We start from the raw sequence: 17,712 nt of genomic DNA, 5'->3' as shown, positions 1-17,712 counted from the left end.
CTGTTGCGCGCCATCTGTATTACAATTGCAAATATACAAAGAAATTACAAGTTACAAAAGTTTGGTCATGTATATAGTCAACCAAATATACAAGAAATTCATTTTAGTTCTATATTTTTTTGCTATTGGTACATACATTTTAACTTTTCCATTTTATTTTTCTTTACTTGTTGTGCAGTAATTGTATATTCGCAGGATTTCAAATCATTCCTTTACTGTTTCTTGCTTTGAGAGTGGTTTTTGGTCATGAATGATAAATTGAAACAAAAAATGAGTACTGCAGAGCAATCGAATCCCAATTTAACAGAAGAATCCGGCGATGATTTGGTAAGTTTTACATATTAACAATAATTCTTTAATCTTCTTGTGCATTTATTCATGAAAAAAAAATACATTTAATAATAACCCATGCTGCACATGGATATACATAATTCTATAATCACAAAATTATATGATTTTCTTTTGAGCAGGAGGAAACTTCTTCTGTTGCAAGCACATCAACCACTGATACAACATCCAGAAGTGCTACCCCTGTTAATAGTGTTAGGAAAAGGAGAAGGGGGAAGAGGAAAGGATCTCTCAACAAAGCTCAACAAATTTATAAATTTACGTAAGTTCTTGCTACAATTCTATAAATGTATTTTTGTTTTAACACTTTGATACTATAGATGCAACATAAAGGAGGACCATGGACAACCTCTATTTGGAGCTCAATTTAATCATCATCTTAAGCCAGGTCAACCAATGATATTTGCTGCTGTCGGTTCCAACAGAGTATCTATTTATGAGTGTCCAGAACGTACCGGTTTAAAATTATTGCAGTGCTATGCAGATCCAGATGTAAGTAATAATTTCTTTATATAAAGACAAAATTTGAGTCTGTTGATTTTAGCTTGATGAAAACTTTTACACATGTGCATGGTCATATGAAGAAGATTCTGGGAAACCTTTGCTTGCTGTTGCTGGAGCTAGAGGCATAGTGAGAATATTAAATCCAGCAACGATGCTTTGTGTCAGACATTATATTGGTCATGGCCATGCAATCAATGAGTTGAAATTTCATCCCAAAGATCCGAATTTGCTACTCTCTGTTTCTAAAGATCATGCGCTGAGGCTGTGGAATATTAAGACTGATGTTTGCATCGCTATTTTTGGCGGTGTTGAAGGGCATAGGGATGAAGTCCTAAGTGCCGACTTTGATCTCTTCGGTCACCGAATTATTTCCTGTGGTATGGATCATTCCTTAAAACTGTGGAAATTGGATAAAGAAAGCATGAATGATGCCATAAAGCAATCATACCAATGGGTTGCCAACAGAAGTACAAAACCGTTTGATTCCTTGAAAGAACATTTCCCAGACTTTTCCACCAGAGACATTCATAGAAATTATGTCGATTGTGTAAGGTGGATAGGAGATTTTATTTTGAGTAAGTCTTGCGAGAATTGCATTGTTTGCTGGAAGCCAGGTAGATTGACAGATACAAAATTGAGACCGGGCGATACTACCTCCACTGTTATTCACCGATTCGAATACAAAGAATGTGAAATTTGGTTTGTAAGGTTTGCCATGGATTTCTGGCAAAAAATATTGGCGTTGGGTAATCAGGTTGGAAAGGTCTTCGTGTGGGATTTAGATGTACCTGATCCTGCTCAAGCCAAATGTTATACTCTGCAACATGCTAGATGCACCACAGCCATAAGACAGACAAGCTTGAACAGAGATGGTTCAGTTTTAGTATATGTTTGTGATGATGGCACAGTTTGGAGATGGGACAAAATATAATAGTCTATATGTCATCATTGATTTTATTCCTTAATAATCATAAAATTAGCTAGTTGTAAGCACTAATTGTAATATCATTTATTTTTTTTCAAACAATTTTATAGTGAAATCATTTTATAATAATTGTTCAATATATTTTTATATAATCAAAACAATTTTCATTTGTACAACCTATTTGATGCTCATAAATTATTAGATAGCATAAATCATAATTTATTAGCAATCAATACTTCCAGCACTCAAATATTACATATTTGCTGTATTATCCTAGTCTTCCTTTTGACCTGAAGCTAATTGAGCTCTTTGCACTCTTTTACCAAAGGTTTTAGGTAAGCTTGGTTTACCAATAGTTGCATTCATTTTTGTAGGTGGAACATACAGTTCATATACTCTAAAATACTTTAAAATATTCTCTGAAAATAATAAATGAAAATAAAAACATGTTTTTTTAAAAAAATGTAGAAAATAACTTACTAACTTTTTCTTCTGACAGTAAATAATCATCAGATATTTTGCTAGATGTCCATACAGCAGGATTATTTTGATGCTGAGATATAAATTCTAAAGCTTGCTTAAGTGTTATTTTACCATGAGGAACTATTGTAGGTTGCTTTACTCCATATTCAAAATCTTCCACAGGTTTCCTATCAGTGGGTAAAGGCTTATTAGGATCCTGTTCTTTGATAACCTATCAACATAAAAAAGTTAGTAAAAAAAATGTAAATACAAGAATCATATACACAACCTCTGCATCATTTGAAATAACATAGATATCTTTCAAATGTTTATCCAATACATGATGCTTCTTTCGGCTTTCCTCTACAATATCTGGGTGATCTACAAAATATACAGATATTACAATCATGAATATATGATCACAGAAATAAACCTTACCATGTAATATTTGTTCATAGTTCATTTGATCAGCTTTATGTTTTGGAGCTGCTGTAGGTTTATTCTTGGAAACAGCTGCATGAGCCCTTCCTTCTAAGTTGAAATTCCTCAAGGGATTTCGAATAGTTGATAGTGCCTTTCCCATTATATCATATTTACTATTTTTTGGTTAGGTATTTAACATCACTGAAACACTCAAAAGTAAATATTGATTAAATAATTAAAGTAAATTACTATTTCATTTAAGAAAATCATTAACATGTTCTGTTAATATATTATTTTATATTTTTTTTTATAATTTTAAAAACAATTTTAAGTTATCAACTGAAGAAAAATGTAAATTAAGTTGCATACAGTTTTGTATATCAAAAAGATAATTTTTTTATTGTTTTCATTAATTTTCATATACTAATTAAACAAAGAATATATTAATTTTGTTGTATATAGTAAATATTGCTGTTTCCTTAAATTCTATATTTAACAAAATATATATAAAAATTTATTGTGCAGAGGCGCAACACTAGAAATATTTAAAGATTTCTTCACGTAATGTTTATTAAATGATTGTCGTTTATAACTACTTATAGTACTATAATTTTGCAATAGATTAGTTTAAAATATTTGGAGTGAATAATATATTAATTTACAGAAATTGTCGTTTTTTAATCCTAATGGATAAAAGCGTACGACAATGGTTATGAATGTTGCTTCTATGTAACTATAAGTTATTGCCAATTTATGTAGTTTGACTTGGTACATAGTATAATATCATATATAATAAATAAGGTATATAAAATATTAAAAGTATAGGTGAGAATTATTATTTAATTTCTGAAAATACGTTTAGAAGGGCTGAAATTGTGAAATAATGTTCTTGATCTTGGGGACTTTAATCTTGGTATCGTTGGCAGCTTCTGGAATTTGACACTCCGTAAGATGGCCGAAACCTAATCCATTCAGAAATTTTCTTTGTTTTCATTTCAGTTTTAAGTGCCTTAATGCGTTTAGTTTGATGAAATTGTTGTATTTTCAAAGTTTCCCCATAAAATCCTATTGGAAGAGACGAGTGCAGAAGGTGTTCCAGTGAGTTCCATCAGAGTGCATAAAAAAAGTGTCAATGCAGTGTTGTTAAATTCCAAATAGAATGAGATGGATTGACGTTTTTTAAAAGTGTCAATTCTCGTGGAATTTTGGACATTTTATGTATTAGAAATCGTTTACTAAAAATACGAGTTGTTTGAGTGGATTGTTATACAATGCCAAAGAATGTGAATGGAATGCCATTAGAGTGAGATAGTAATTTGGCACATAGTTCAGACATTGATTCAGGACCCTGGATTAAAAGATTGTGATAGGCCTGTTTTTCTGGATTGGGACAGTCTTAACTGGAAATATGTGTGTTCTGGATGGAGGCTGGTGTGGAAAGTTAAGCACCATGTAAAGTGAGATCATGGGCCAGCATCCCGGCCAAATCATCATGAGTAACAGTGCACCAGCCCGGTCGCCGGGCTACCACCAAAAGGCCATGGAGGTGATCCACAATTCACTCCTGCCATTTGCAAAGAGTGGTGGTGAGGTCTCCAGTGCGGCCAGTACTATATCTAATTTATCTGTAACTAGTGGAGTCAGTTCATTGAATAGTTCATTGTCTGGTTCAAATGGTGCAGATAAAGAATTAATCCTGTTAAAACAAACACTTACTCAATTACTTAACATGGGTTACCCAGAGGAATCTTCATTTAGGGCTTTGAAATTCAGTGGTGGTAGATTGGATGGAGCAATTGATTATCTCTCGAAGCAGCAGAATGATGTTGGGAATAAGATTAAACTAAATAGGAAACCTAGTATAGAAAGAGAGATCTTGCATAGGGGCTCACCAGCATTGGACAGTGGCGCTGGAAGTTCTCGATCTGATAGCCCTAGATTAATTGATCCTAGCCGCCAGTACTCTCCTAGCAGTTTCAGTGAACCACCCCCACCTCCGCCGCCACGAAATACGCCACCGCCGCCCCCACCTCATGCACCTTATCAATCAGTCTCAAATGTACAGCAAATGCTAAAGAGGATGTCTCCTGCTCCTGTTGTGCCTGCCAGACCGCCTCCTGCTATCCCAGGTTACAATTCATCAGCGTCATCTCAAAGAGGCACTAGTCCGGTATCAAATGTCTCAAGTTCTTCAGGAAGACAACCAATGGTTGTTCAAAATGGTCCTCAAGTACAACAACAACTATCACAGCAAATACAAGCTTTGTATCAAAACTCTAACTCAAATTCTGCTGAACCCCCGCCTCCCTATCCTCTAATACCCTCGCAACCGTCGGCTCCACCTCCACCACCTTCATACACAACTGCTATACAAAATCGCCAAAGCCCTACGCAAGATTTCCGGAAAAGTCCATCGTCGGGAATCTATTCTGGTTCGACTTCTGCGGGCTCGCCAAGTCCTATACCTGCATCCACTGCGACTCCTACCCCTATTAGCAGACCTACTGCAATGCAAGCTTGGAGCTCCCGTCAAGCCAAAACTCAGCCGCCAATAATTATGCAATCTGTGAAAAGTACGCAAGTACAGAAACCCGTTCTGCAGACGGCTATTGCCCCGACGTCTCCTCAAATACCTTCATCACCAACTAGTACTACCCCGCCTGCCACCCAACCACCACCTCCATCATACAACGCATCCATTCAACAGAAGCAGTATGCGAAGCCTGCAGCACCACTACCCACTCAATCACCAACTGCTACATCAAATAACGTAACTGTCCCGACAACAGAACCGCCCAGCTACGCCAGTACCATGCAAGCTAAGGCTAAAGCCGTGCATAGAGGTATTGGACATTCGCCACTACCACCACCCCCATATTCAGATGATTCTCATTGTGCTCAAGTGGCGACCGTCGAAAGCACCATCTCACCGAGAGCCTCTCCACATGTACATCCTCCACTGCAACGGAAATATTCTCCAATTATTGATCGTTCAGACAGTCCACAATCGACGGCTTCTTCTGACGGTCGGCCTCCCTGTCCGGCATATCCAGACTCCATGGCACCACCACTACCACCAACCGGTAAGAAATATATTGCAATTCTTTTCCATTATTTGCAATATTTATTTTACAGCTTCTTCATCAGTTAGTTCGAAGAGTAATTTGATGAATGGCATGAACAATAACGGAGATCATCATCGAGATATCCCGCCGCAGTTGCCTCCTCACAAAATTAAGCACCAGTCGCCAATTCCCGAACGCAAAAAGATCAGCAAGGAGAAAGAGGAGGAACGGCGCGATGGCAAAGTGAAGAACTACTCGCCGCAGGCCTTTAAATTCTTCATGGAGCAGCATGTCGAGAATGTGATTAAATCTTATAAGCAGCGTGTCTTCCGCAGGATGCAATTGGAGAACGAGATGACCAAGATTGGTCTGAGTCCTGAGGCGCAGATGCAGATGCGAAAGATGCTTTCGCAAAAAGAGTCGAATTACATTCGGCTGAAGCGCGCCAAGATGGACAAGAGTATGTTCGTTAAGATAAAGCCAATCGGAGTGGGCGCTTTCGGCGAGGTGACACTGGTCAGGAAAATCGATACAAACCATTTGTATGCAATGAAAACGCTGAGGAAGGCCGATGTCCTGAAACGCAATCAAGTGGCTCACGTTAAAGCTGAACGCGACATTCTTGCGGAGGCAGACAACGAGTGGGTCGTTAAGTTGTACTATTCCTTCCAGGATAGTGATATCTTATATTTTGTTATGGATTACATACCTGGAGGTGATTTAATGGCATTACTGATTAAATTAGGAATTTTCAAGGAATCTTTAGCAAGGTATTTTATTTCCATTGCATTCAATAATTAATCACGTATTAATTATATTATTTTTTAGGTTTTATATTGCTGAATTGACTTGCGCAGTTGAAAGTGTTCACAAAATGGGTTTTATTCATAGAGACATAAAGCCAGATAACATTTTGATCGATAAAGATGGCCATATCAAGTTGACGGATTTCGGCTTATGCACAGGTTTTCGGTGGACGCACAATTCAAAATACTATCAACCCAATGGTAAGTAACTCAACGAATAATGTCTTGTTATTTGGTTCTGATATTTACGTAACGGTGTAGGCGAACATGCCAGGCAGGATAGTATGGAACCTGTTGATGATTGGAACGAAGAATGTCGTTGTAAGCCGCTGGAAAGAAGACGCTTAATGGAGCACCAGCGATGCTTAGCTCATTCTTTAGTCGGAACACCCAATTACATAGCACCTGAAGTTCTCTTGAGAACCGGGTATACTCAGCTATGCGATTGGTGGAGCGTGGGAGTCATTTTATATGAAATGCTAGTTGGAAGTCCCCCGTTTTTGGCAAACACACCTGCAGAAACGCAGTACAAGGTATATTCCATTTTTTTCAATAACTTTGCCCATTCAATTATATCAATTAAATCTCTTAATTTCTCTAGGTGATTAATTGGGAAACTAAATTGAATGTACCGAAAGAGCCGAATCTATCGAAAGAAAGTCAAGATTTGATATTAAAACTGTGCTGTAGTGCTGATAAGCGGATAGGTAAAAATGCTAGTGAAGTGAAATCGCACGCTTTCTTTAAAGACATAGACTTCGATAAGGGGCTGCGAAAGCAGAAGGCACCCCACATCCCGAAAATCGAATACGCAACGGACACGTCCAACTTCGATCCGATAGATCCAGACAAGTTGCGCAATTCGAATTCGATGGATTCCACGAATTCGGATGACCTGCAGATGACCTCCGAGCCGTTCCACGGATTCTTCGAGTTCACCTTCCGCCGGTTCTTCGACGACGGAGGTGCGGTTCCCTTCAATCGATCCATAAATCTGGACGACAATGACAACCAGGGTCCCGTCTACGTATGAAACTACAGTTTCCCCGACAAAAGTGATAAACTACAATTTTAAGATGTAACCCGTGGCCTTTATCTTGCCTTAATTAAATAATTTCAGCAGAAGGTAAGAATAGAATATTTATTTATATGAATCGAGGGGTACATGAGAATGTTTTTTTTTTCAAAAAAAAAAAAAGAAAATCCGGTGAAGTAGTAATTTTAGAAATATGAGCTTCATGCAATTGGCTGGCCCTAAAAATAATAGCAATCTTTGGGAGGAAACTAATTACCAAAATTTATATATATAATATACAGGGTAGTTAAAGAGAAATATATTTTTATATATATTTATTTAGAGAGAGAAAAAAAGGAAACTAATGTGATAAATTTATAAACGAGACGAATTTGGTGATTCAATTTGAAAGTATACGAATGAATGAAGTTGATGTTTCCTCCCGCTCACTACATACAAATATATGTACCCTTTGAAGTTGCTAAGTTCACTAAAGTATTTAGTTTTGACTCCAAATAAATTATCCCGTAATAACAGACACAAACACGATGACCATTTTGATTAGAAATCTTTAAATTCTCTTGATCTTTGCAATCATTTTTTGGTATATAATATAATGCATTCGAATATATCTATATATTTATGTGACATGCGAAAGGATTTAACAAGACCGACAATTATCACAATAATCGACAATAAATAATACACCCACATACATATATAAATATATATAACGTTTTTTTTTTGTAATCATACTAAGTAGCATTATTTTTTAACGTCCTCTTGCTAAATGCCTTCATATTAATCATAATCTTGTTTAATAATAAAAAATGGTGCTACAATTTATTATTATTATTTTTTTGTTATCGTACAGTAATGTGATAATACTGGCTATCCATGTGTTGTTAGACTTTTGTTTTAATTTTTTTTTGCTAAAGAAGGTTTAATTGAAGAAAAAAAATCTAAACTTCTATTCATGTATGATATTATGTTACTAATTGTTACGTGTGTGTTTATGTATAATTAAAAAAATATATATATATTACTATTTTACTCGCGTCTTTGTAAATATAATTGTAGTTAATATAATTATCCATTTACTTTCTGGAGTAGCTATGTATTTTGTTTATTTTTATTTTTTTGTAAGTGTTATCCGGGATTTCGCGACCGGAAGAAAAGTCATGTAGTATTGTTTTCTCTTTATAATTTGTAACAGTTTCTTAAATTATTTGTATTAAATTAGGTTTTTAATTATTTAAAACGTTATTAATCTTAATCATCATTATTATTTTTATTATTATTATTTTCTTCTTTGAGATAACTTGTGGAAAACGTGGAGCCAAGAAAAACCCTTAAATCTGTTTGTATCATATGTATAAAAAAAATACTCTATTTGTCTCCTCTTTCTTTCACATACACATAAACTTCTCTCTGTCTCTCTTTTTTTTATTATCTCGTTTTCCGTTTCTTTTCCCTTTTGTAAATATAAATATTTGTAAATTAATCTAAATAACAACGACAATAAACTTAAATTGCTTCTTTTATTTTATTTTCATTGGTTGGTTCATTGTTTCATTCAATTTCATCCATTTTATCATCAAACCTTTTGTTTTCTCAGTTATGAATTAGATTATGCAAAGAGGAGCACAAATAAAGACTGTTTTTTGTTCTAGTATGTACATTTTTATCAAATCGTCAGGTAAGTAATTGAATGAAATATATTATTGTAAATCAATACAGTGATTTTTTCTCCAATAATGTAATTTTCAGAATTTTTTTTATCTATTATTCCTAGATTAGATTGCAACCTCTCAATTGAATTATTGACAGTTTACGTAATCACGTAAAATATGTTTCAACCGTTTGTCCCCATTTCTTTTGTATTGAATATTTTGTTTACTTAGTGACATAAGTACAGTATAAATACAAAGTTTAGTCATGTGTTTAAAGTAATTTTATTTATGATATATATTCAGTTGCATTGTTTAAATGTTATCAAGTAGACTTAGTAAGCAAGTGTCAATATGAATTATACAGAAAAAGGCTCTTAATTTATTGAATAACAGGCTTACTCAAAGATTATGAGTTTTTATTAGATATTAAGATAATCATATGTAAGCATAATTCATTCCATTTATTTACTAAACTTTTACATTTTTTTGTAAATTATTCAAAAATTCCATCTCTATTATTTTCTTATAATTTTTATTGGTTTTTGCTTGAGCAAAGTACATATTACTTTAATAATTACAATTATTATGCAGCCACTAAAGTATTTAGCCATTATTAGTGAGAACACTTGTATATTATTAGTGAGATACACTGAAATAAGGAAGCACTTAATTTTGTTGAACCCAGAGGTTATTTACTAAACATGCATCCAATAAGAAAGCAAAATATATGGCTTCTCGGCGGACTTGGAGATTCAGAGAGTATTTTATTGCAGAGGCAACCAATATAAACTGCAACTACACTCTTTTGAGCACAGAAATAAAGAAAAGTATTTTTATAATTTAGTTGAAAGTATACTACAAATAATGTATTTGTAGTGAATATGCAATAATTTTGAGAAACATTGCATTTTTGTAGTTTTTTAAAATTAGTAAATTTTATAAGAACATTTTTTTAAGTTTACTGAACAGTAAACAAAAGTTGAAATGTTTATGTTTGTACTATAATCATATGGAAGCATGGTAGTGTTTTCAAAAGTCAGATTTTCTTCGTAATTTACTATTTCCCTGACGGGAGAGCCTCTGTCGACGACTGATACTTAGGGCTTCCATTACCGGTTTTACCGGCCCATTTGATTACCGCTAAATTATCATAAGAAATACAGGTAATTTTATTTTACTCGGATATTTAAAGTGATGTTGTACATGAAGATATTTTGCCAATTGTAAGTAAAATCCGACAAAAATAAACGTACTGATACCAATCACAGTTGCAGTAGATTCCGTGGTCCAAGCTGTACTTATAGCTTCTTGTTGAAACTCTGCAAGAGTATGTTTCAAATTTTACTGGGTAGTATAGCCAACATAAGTTTAAATTACTGTGTTTTCATTAACCAAGATGGAAGCATTTCATTGCATTCGGTAAAACTTCAATGTAAGTTATTGCTTAGATATTTATTAGACAATAAGTGAGAATTTTTTTTATAATATTATATAATCCAATATGGTAAGCTTAAGATGGTAAGCTCGAAACTTATGCCAAATATTTTAACATTCAAACCAGTAGACTTCGCAGTAGGAGCGCGCCTAGGGCCTCCAAATCAGGTTGCTCCTAGGGCCTCACAAAGTCATGATGCGCTACTCAAAAGGGTGTTTCAAAAATAAGTATGTATTAATAAAAGATATATGTCTTCTATACTAATCTAATCTAATTCTAAATGTTCCAAGTATGTAACTTAGGTCGTACATTATGCGTATACGTATTTTATGTCTTATAGGAAACTCTGCAAGAGTATCTTTGAAAGTTTACTGATCAGTGCAGCCAACAAAAATTGTCATTATTATGAATGTTAAAAATAATATTTTTTGAAAGTTCATCCAGCGGGAATTGTATGACAAACTGTATTATTGGTTGCCAGGTTGGTTGGTGAAACTGTGAGAGTACGGTGGGAGTTTGCGCGACTTGCTGGCAGCTGAATAACGGGTGTAGGAAGGAAGGAGGCGCCGTTCGAAGACGTGTATTGGTGTATATATGTGCATGTATGCGTATATGTGTGAGTTCGCGAGAGAGAATACAGTACGGGACGCCATTTTGTCTGTGCTGGACTAGAGCTACATTTTCCAGAAAAAGCCACTTCCGGAAAACCGCCAGAGACCTAAAGAGCCGTGACGCAACCTGTAATGTATCTGTGATAAGGTGTTTTGAAGGTATTCGAGTCTGGCATGATTTCGTAGACATTTCCGAGTTGTCTGCATAGAGTGAAAAAAAAGGGGGCGACATCAAAAAGGAAGGATACAGCTATTATATATATATCTACACGTATAAACGCATATAAACGGTACTACAATTTTGTTGTGCATAGACTTCTAATTAGATAACGAGAAAATAGAAGAAAGATAATAAGAAATTATATCGTGGGTGTGTAGAAACGTATTTCAATCAAGATGAGTTCTAGAGACGACGAGTACGACTATCTCTTTAAAGGTGAGTACAATCCACAATTAATGGTTGATATTTCAACATGACAGATTCAGCCTTGGATCTGCTCCGAACAATACCCGATTTGACGTGCAGCCTGTCAATCTGTTGACAAGTCACCAGTGTCAAGGGTCACTGCGGTTCCAGCTATGTTTCCATCAACCAACAACAAAGCCTTCCCGAGTCCGATCAATTGCCTTCCTCCCCTTTATGAATCTTTAATCATAACTTCAACATTTTCGTGTGATTCACCATTGCAGCATTACTCATAACATTGTTGGTCCATTGATCATTCATTAACACAAATTTGTAGAAAACCAGAAATGGAAAAACTACAACAATGGGCGATCGCATCAACTATTCCAATCTATAATTTTCCCCCTTTTCAACTGAATCAATCAATACTAGCATAATAAATGCACACGTTCTAAATTTACCTCTATGTTGGTGATGTTGGCACATGATTTACATGCTCAAAGCAACTATAATGATCTCATAAATTTCCAATGTTTGTGTGTTAATTTCAATTTCGGTATAGATTCATTATCCTGTGTAGAGGCTCTAGCTGTACAGACTGCTTAAATGTGCAAGCTACAAGTATTAAATTCACCCAGAAGAGCTGTAACAAAGGGCCTCCCACCACTAATTGAATTAATGTGTCAGGGGTTGAAGAGCTCTCCTCTATATAATAGAAGTTAAATGGTGTGGATTAAATTAGTGTAAAAATGCCAAAGCCATTTTTGTCACTTAAAAGGTCATGCACTCAATTTATTCTTCTAACACTCATCAAATGTCATATTGATTTTTATGTTCAATCCTTTTAAAACTATAGCTTTATTATTGGGAGTTTTATTATCAAAATTCGCGTATTTATTACGCGTAGAGTATATGGATGTTATCTTTTTACCAACAAAAGTAATACAATAGAGGGTGTTGCTCATCAGGTAATTGGTTTCCCTCCTTCTATATAGGTACTCTATTTGAAGAGCGACATTACAGTGCATTTGTAAATGAACCTTTAATACTGCACATCACGTATCCAATTTGTAATGGACATACATGAATTCTTGAATACTAAAAGATATTAATATTTTACGAATTTGTACATATTCTTCCAATATTAATGCATTTTGATAAGTTTTAAACAAAGATAAACCAATGCGAGGAAAATACACTCATCCTGTTATTACGTTATGTCGCGTTGATATTAAAAAAAAAAACTGCTGGTATGAATGATAAGGCATTTTACAGCTGTTTGAGGACATGCGATTATTACAATTTCCGAAGGATTTTTACAAGGTGTACAAAGAAATCGATGAAATTATAACTGATTGTTTGAGGGATTACTATTACAGTTATTCCTTGAATAATATTCGAAGCCTCGGATTTCTTGTTTTCAAACTTTGTAATTCAAAGTTGTAAATATTTATACTATGTTCGCTTTGATTCAACATAAATTCGTGACTAGCAACATCTTATTTCCAGTTATACTGTTACAATACAATAGTTGATTCTAAAAATGATTTTCAATAAGTCAATAAAACCAAAATCAAATCATTGTGCTAATGTTAAAGATGATGTCATTATGAGACTGTTGTTTTGGCTACGAAAATTAGTTTATTGAAAATAAAAAGTTGTATCATATTTATTCAGATCCATGCGAAAGGTGAAAGTATTTGCATGTTAATTTATTCGTAATTTGCATTAATGCTTTCTCGATATTAAAATATTGTAATTTTTGAATTAAATTATATAATCAAATTAAAAATAAGTATTATTATTTTTTTAAATCTCATTAAAATTTACAGTTATTAATTGGTATTGCTAATTATTTATCAATTATTGAAACATATTAATAAAGGGAGGTTTTAAACATATAATTTTCAATCATTATTTTATTAACGATTGATTCGTAGTTACAAATAAAACAAGTTATTAATTGAAGTGTTTCTTGTGTCAGTCTATTAATGGTAACCTTTTCTCTTTTTCTAGTGGTCTTGATCGGAGATTCAGGCGTCGGCAAGAGTAATCTACTTTCACGATTTACTAGGAATGAATTCAATTTGGAATCAAAATCGACCATAGGCGTGGAATTTGCAACCAGGAGTATACAGGTGGGATTCATTTTATAGACTTTATGTTGTTATTACTATTATTATAAATACATTAATTCACTGACTGAATGAAGCGGTGAACGTAAGAAGTAGGAACTGTGTGTAAGAAATGGGCATGCAAGAGAAGCGTATGGTAACAATGGAATTTGACCCACTTCCTTATGAAGCGTTTCTTCATTCTTTTAAAGCCGATTTGCATTTCGTCTAACTGTATTGACTATCGATTTGATTGCTCGTTTAATTAATTGCATCCAGTGCATTTTTTTAAATTTTTAATCATGCCAATTGAACCATTGAAACGCGCGACGTTTGTGGGTTGGGTTATGGTTTTCTGGCAGGATATTTTGGTTGGTGGGCGCACAAAACCGCGATTACCGTGCATTTAAATGTGTACGTACGTGTACCGTTAATGTTGCGAAGTCAATGTTTTGGTACGCAAAATATTACGTCACCTTCTTTTTATCGATTGACTTTTGCCTGTAACGTTTTAATTGATACGTTTGCATTTACGATTTAACCAATAAGCTTAATGAATTTCGTGCTGTAACTAAAATATGGTTCCAATTATTAATGTAAATTGAAGTTTTTAATATAATCATTATATATTTAGGCAATAAACTTAATAGAGTTTGAGCAGTAACTAATTAATTATTTATACGATAATTAAATTCTATTGAGGTTTTTAAAAATAATCTTTTTATTATATACGTGACCTTTTACATCATCGATCATAACAACATTTTTAACAAACGTCCAACTATCGATTTTCTTGCTCTACATTTTTCACAATCGTCATTACTTCTTTTTTTATTGTTTTGTATCTAAACCCAATTCATATTTTATGCATACTTGAGGCATGTTCTTAAAAACCAATTTAAAACGATCTAATCAACAGTATTCAAGTTCTTACTACCTAAAAATTCAATTTTTATTATTTCCATAGTTATTTCTTAAGAATTGAATCGATATTTTATATATTTTCGAGGTAGTTATTTATAAAACAATGTTCGTCATGTATATTTTTTTTACCTTCAAAGTTAAGGCCTTTATATTAAAATGAGTCAACAACAAATAATCGTAAATTTACATAAACCCAAGAATATTCCTTATCTAAAGCTTTAACATTCACGTTGAAAAACACGTTTGAAAACTTGACAAATGTTACACTTAAGATAAGTTTTATATTAAATATAACTTTTTCTTTAAGGACAAAATTATCAATCTTTAATTAATTATACCAAAAATAAAAACAATTAATAAACAAAAATATTAAAAATAATTATTAAAACAAGATTATATAAGTAATTACAAAAAAAATGGTATTTCATTGTATCATTTCAATATAATCGTCTATTTTTGATATAATTCTACAGATATTTTAATGGTAAGTTGTGATGTCTTCTTTATTATTCATACATATATTTGTACTATATAAAGTTTAACTGTAATATAAATACATATAAAACCACGGATTAAAAATTAACCGCAAATACAAGAAAAATAAATTATTACTATTTACCAAAAAAATACTTTTATACCAATATTTAAAACATCTATTATATCTACAGAATAAACAACCTAATTTTATTAATGTAGTACTTTAAATTCAAATTTTATTCTAAGGTCAATAATCTCTTGCTAATACAATTTACTATGATGATGATTATTATTACGTACACGTCCTGCTAAATCATTAAACAAGTTAAATTTTTAAATCAAATCATATTTCATTATGTAATTCCTGTTGGATTTTGTCTAGTTTTCTTATATTTTTGTATAGCACATGTATTCTTCCATATTAATGATATAAATACAGCTAATTGCTCTTGGCAGTTATGAAAATAGGATTAAAACCATTATTAATATAAGAAACACAACTCAAGATGTATACATTTGAACAAAACTTAAGAGGAATACATAATAAGCATTATTAGCCAAGTAATTTGCCACATGCATTCACTCAATTTTGTTGTACTATCAAGTTAGTTCATTAAGTATTTACCTCGTTTGACTAGTACAAGTAATTTATGTACATCCTGGGTAATTGATATGTTACTTGGCATGTAACGTGTTGTAAGTAATTGACTTATGATAATTTAATCAGAATTCAAGTTTATGAGTTTATACTTTCGTTTAGTATGAGTATATACGTAATTATCTATCAACAATAAATAAATTATATCATGATGTACTTGTTCCTACTTAAATTTGACTTCAAACATTTAAATATTGTAACTAATTAATGTGAAAGATTGAAATTGTTCTCGTTCTAAAAATACTTTCTAAGCAAATAGGTGCCAGGATTCCTTTCATTTTTCTCCCCCTTTCAAACGCATGCAAATGAAGGCACTGTTCATGAAACAGTATTCGCTTAATGGTTTTTGGAACGCGAAATATTCCGAGAAACAACGTCGGCAGTTTGCATGCGAATTAATATCGATCCGCTAATTGTTTTCTTTTTGTCCTCGAAGGTTGATGGTAAAACAATAAAAGCACAAATTTGGGATACGGCTGGTCAGGAGCGGTATCGTGCTATCACAGCCGCCTACTACAGAGGTGCAGTTGGTGCTCTTCTTGTCTACGACATTGCCAAGCATCTGACCTACGAGAACGTCGAACGTTGGTTACGCGAACTGCGCGACCATGCTGACCAGAACATCGTCATCATGTTGGTCGGCAACAAATCCGATTTGCGCCATCTGCGCGCGGTCCTCGCCGAAGAAGCCAAGGCCTTCGCTGAACGCAACGCTCTGAGTTTCATCGAGACTTCCGCGCTGGATTCAACCAACGTCGATAATGCTTTCCAGAACATACTCACAGGTAATTATAACCCATTGATACGTCCTCCAAAGACTTGTAACGCCAAACGTTTTGCTTTGTTATTGCAGAGATTTATAGAATCGTGTCGCAAAAGCAGATCAGGGACCCACCAGAGGGTGATGTTATCAGGCCCCAGAACGTGCAGCCCATAGACGTGAAGCCTACCATGACTTCAGACAATGTGCGTAAACAATGCTGCCAGTAACAGCAATAAACACAAAAGAGAAAACATACCAACACATGCGGTCAGGATGGTGTAAATACGTTTTATCGAAGGGGAGAAAGTATTTAAGTAACAAAAAAATAATATATATATATAATTGCTTAATTGCAGACAACCAGCCGTATATATATAATAAAAAAGAAATAATTTAAAAAAAGGTAATAGAAGTAGCGCTAAACTACACGAAACACTGTGTTTTATCGTTTATAATTCTGGATGTCCTTAAAAAAAAGTAATACTATATATAAAAAGAATAATGCAATATTGTGACTCAGCAGTGAACATTGAATTTAAGCCTCGTTTGTTATGTTCGTTGTTTTTTTTTATGGAATCGCTGCACATTTTTTAGTGAAACGCATTGTAACAATTTCGAACTGGTGGAAATTCATTTATCTTCGTCGAAAATAACGTAATAAGCTTTCAACTTCTCCGCTCATTTATCTTCCCCTTCATTTCTATTTTCTCCAAATCCATATTATATTTTTTTTTGTTTTACTATTTAGCAAATAAATAAATTGTATTTTTAATCGATTGTTTATATAAATTTGTATGGCTGTATTTGCGAAAAAAAAACATTTTTTTTATTCTGACAGTTATTAATGATGGAAATAAAATGTGTTATTAATTATTTTATATTTGTAGTAAATTCTAGTGAATGAAAGAATGTAGATACAACAATATGATTACTTATTTTTGTTATGGATGCTTTCAGAGATTATCGAGGAAAACAAGCGAAGTAATAAAACGTGAGAAATTTATTATTATTATTATTAATTAATATTATTATTATCAAAGGTATATTAAAATTATATTAAAGCGAAAAAAAAGTGAATAAAAAAAAAATATATAAATCATTGA

The 17,712-nt window shown here is 33.3% G+C and overlaps 4 protein-coding genes across 5 annotated transcripts; 3 read left to right on the top strand and 1 right to left on the bottom strand.

The window, feature by feature from the left end:
• The first annotated feature begins 119 nt into the window (after positions 1-119).
• On the top strand, positions 120-1,881 carry LOC108557480 (polycomb protein EED-like). Its single transcript, XM_017914002.1, has 4 exons — positions 120-327; positions 471-610; positions 669-840; positions 893-1,881. The coding sequence occupies exons 1-4, from the start codon at positions 247-249 to the stop codon at positions 1,781-1,783; spliced, it is 1,284 nt and encodes a 427-aa protein (XP_017769491.1). The 5' UTR covers positions 120-246; the 3' UTR covers positions 1,784-1,881.
• Positions 1,882-1,985: 104 nt separating this feature from the next.
• On the bottom strand, positions 1,986-2,925 carry LOC108557481 (protein NDUFAF4 homolog). Of its 2 annotated transcripts, none has more exons than XM_017914003.1 (4): positions 2,678-2,925; positions 2,529-2,620; positions 2,258-2,471; positions 1,986-2,196 (listed from the first exon to the last, which is right to left on the bottom strand). In XM_017914003.1, the coding sequence occupies exons 1-4, from the start codon at positions 2,820-2,822 to the stop codon at positions 2,051-2,053; spliced, it is 597 nt and encodes a 198-aa protein (XP_017769492.1). In that variant the 5' UTR covers positions 2,823-2,925; the 3' UTR covers positions 1,986-2,050. The 2 variants fall into 2 exon arrangements, with proteins under 2 accessions (XP_017769492.1, XP_017769493.1); XM_017914004.1 differs by having other exon boundaries at positions 2,095-2,196; positions 2,262-2,471.
• Positions 2,926-3,591: 666 nt separating this feature from the next.
• Positions 3,592-8,257, top strand: LOC108557479 (serine/threonine-protein kinase Warts). Its single transcript, XM_017914000.1, has 5 exons — positions 3,592-5,745; positions 5,798-6,497; positions 6,556-6,734; positions 6,795-7,066; positions 7,135-8,257. Exons 1-5 carry the CDS (start codon positions 4,128-4,130, stop codon positions 7,564-7,566), a joined length of 3,201 nt encoding a protein of 1,066 aa, XP_017769489.1. The 5' UTR covers positions 3,592-4,127; the 3' UTR covers positions 7,567-8,257.
• Positions 8,258-11,206: 2,949 nt separating this feature from the next.
• On the top strand, positions 11,207-17,280 carry LOC108557492 (ras-related protein Rab-11A). The gene is made up of 4 exons (XM_017914019.1): positions 11,207-11,703; positions 13,690-13,811; positions 16,283-16,631; positions 16,700-17,280. Exons 1-4 carry the CDS (start codon positions 11,664-11,666, stop codon positions 16,834-16,836), a joined length of 648 nt encoding a protein of 215 aa, XP_017769508.1. The 5' UTR covers positions 11,207-11,663; the 3' UTR covers positions 16,837-17,280.
• The last annotated feature ends 432 nt before the right edge of the window (positions 17,281-17,712 follow it).

Source organism: Nicrophorus vespilloides, unplaced genomic scaffold (genome assembly GCF_001412225.1).
Source record: "Nicrophorus vespilloides isolate i.1.1-1 unplaced genomic scaffold, Nicve_v1.0, whole genome shotgun sequence".
NCBI lineage: Eukaryota > Metazoa > Arthropoda > Insecta > Coleoptera > Silphidae > Nicrophorus > Nicrophorus vespilloides.
The sequence above is the reverse complement of the archived record's forward strand: the minus strand, read 5'-3'. Positions and strand labels throughout refer to the sequence as shown.

What these genes read in the sequence shown, in the direction of transcription:
- LOC108557481 (XM_017914003.1), bottom strand. Translation starts at nt 2,822, where the DNA reads ATGGGAAAGGCACTATCAACTATTCGAAATCCCTTGAGGAATTTCAAC. An exon ending in CTATGAACAAATATTACATG is followed by an intron (nt 2,621 to 2,677) that starts GTAAGGTTTATT and finishes TATATTTTGTAG; the next exon opens with ATCACCCAGATATTGTAGAG. An exon ending in ACTGTCAGAAGAAAAAGTTA is followed by an intron (nt 2,197 to 2,257) that starts GTAAGTTATTTT and finishes TATTATTTTCAG; the next exon opens with AGAATATTTTAAAGTATTTT.
- LOC108557479 (XM_017914000.1), top strand. Translation starts at nt 4,128, where the DNA reads ATGGGCCAGCATCCCGGCCAAATCATCATGAGTAACAGTGCACCAGCC. An exon ending in ACCACCACTACCACCAACCG is followed by an intron (nt 5,746 to 5,797) that starts GTAAGAAATATA and finishes TTTATTTTACAG; the next exon opens with CTTCTTCATCAGTTAGTTCG. An exon ending in TTCAAGGAATCTTTAGCAAG is followed by an intron (nt 6,498 to 6,555) that starts GTATTTTATTTC and finishes ATTATTTTTTAG; the next exon opens with GTTTTATATTGCTGAATTGA.
- LOC108557480 (XM_017914002.1), top strand. Translation starts at nt 247, where the DNA reads ATGAATGATAAATTGAAACAAAAAATGAGTACTGCAGAGCAATCGAAT. An exon ending in CAACAAATTTATAAATTTAC is followed by an intron (nt 611 to 668) that starts GTAAGTTCTTGC and finishes TTGATACTATAG; the next exon opens with ATGCAACATAAAGGAGGACC. An exon ending in AGTGCTATGCAGATCCAGAT is followed by an intron (nt 841 to 892) that starts GTAAGTAATAAT and finishes TGTTGATTTTAG; the next exon opens with CTTGATGAAAACTTTTACAC.
- LOC108557492 (XM_017914019.1), top strand. Translation starts at nt 11,664, where the DNA reads ATGAGTTCTAGAGACGACGAGTACGACTATCTCTTTAAAG. An exon ending in GTACGACTATCTCTTTAAAG is followed by an intron (nt 11,704 to 13,689) that starts GTGAGTACAATC and finishes CTCTTTTTCTAG; the next exon opens with TGGTCTTGATCGGAGATTCA. An exon ending in TTTCCAGAACATACTCACAG is followed by an intron (nt 16,632 to 16,699) that starts GTAATTATAACC and finishes TTGTTATTGCAG; the next exon opens with AGATTTATAGAATCGTGTCG.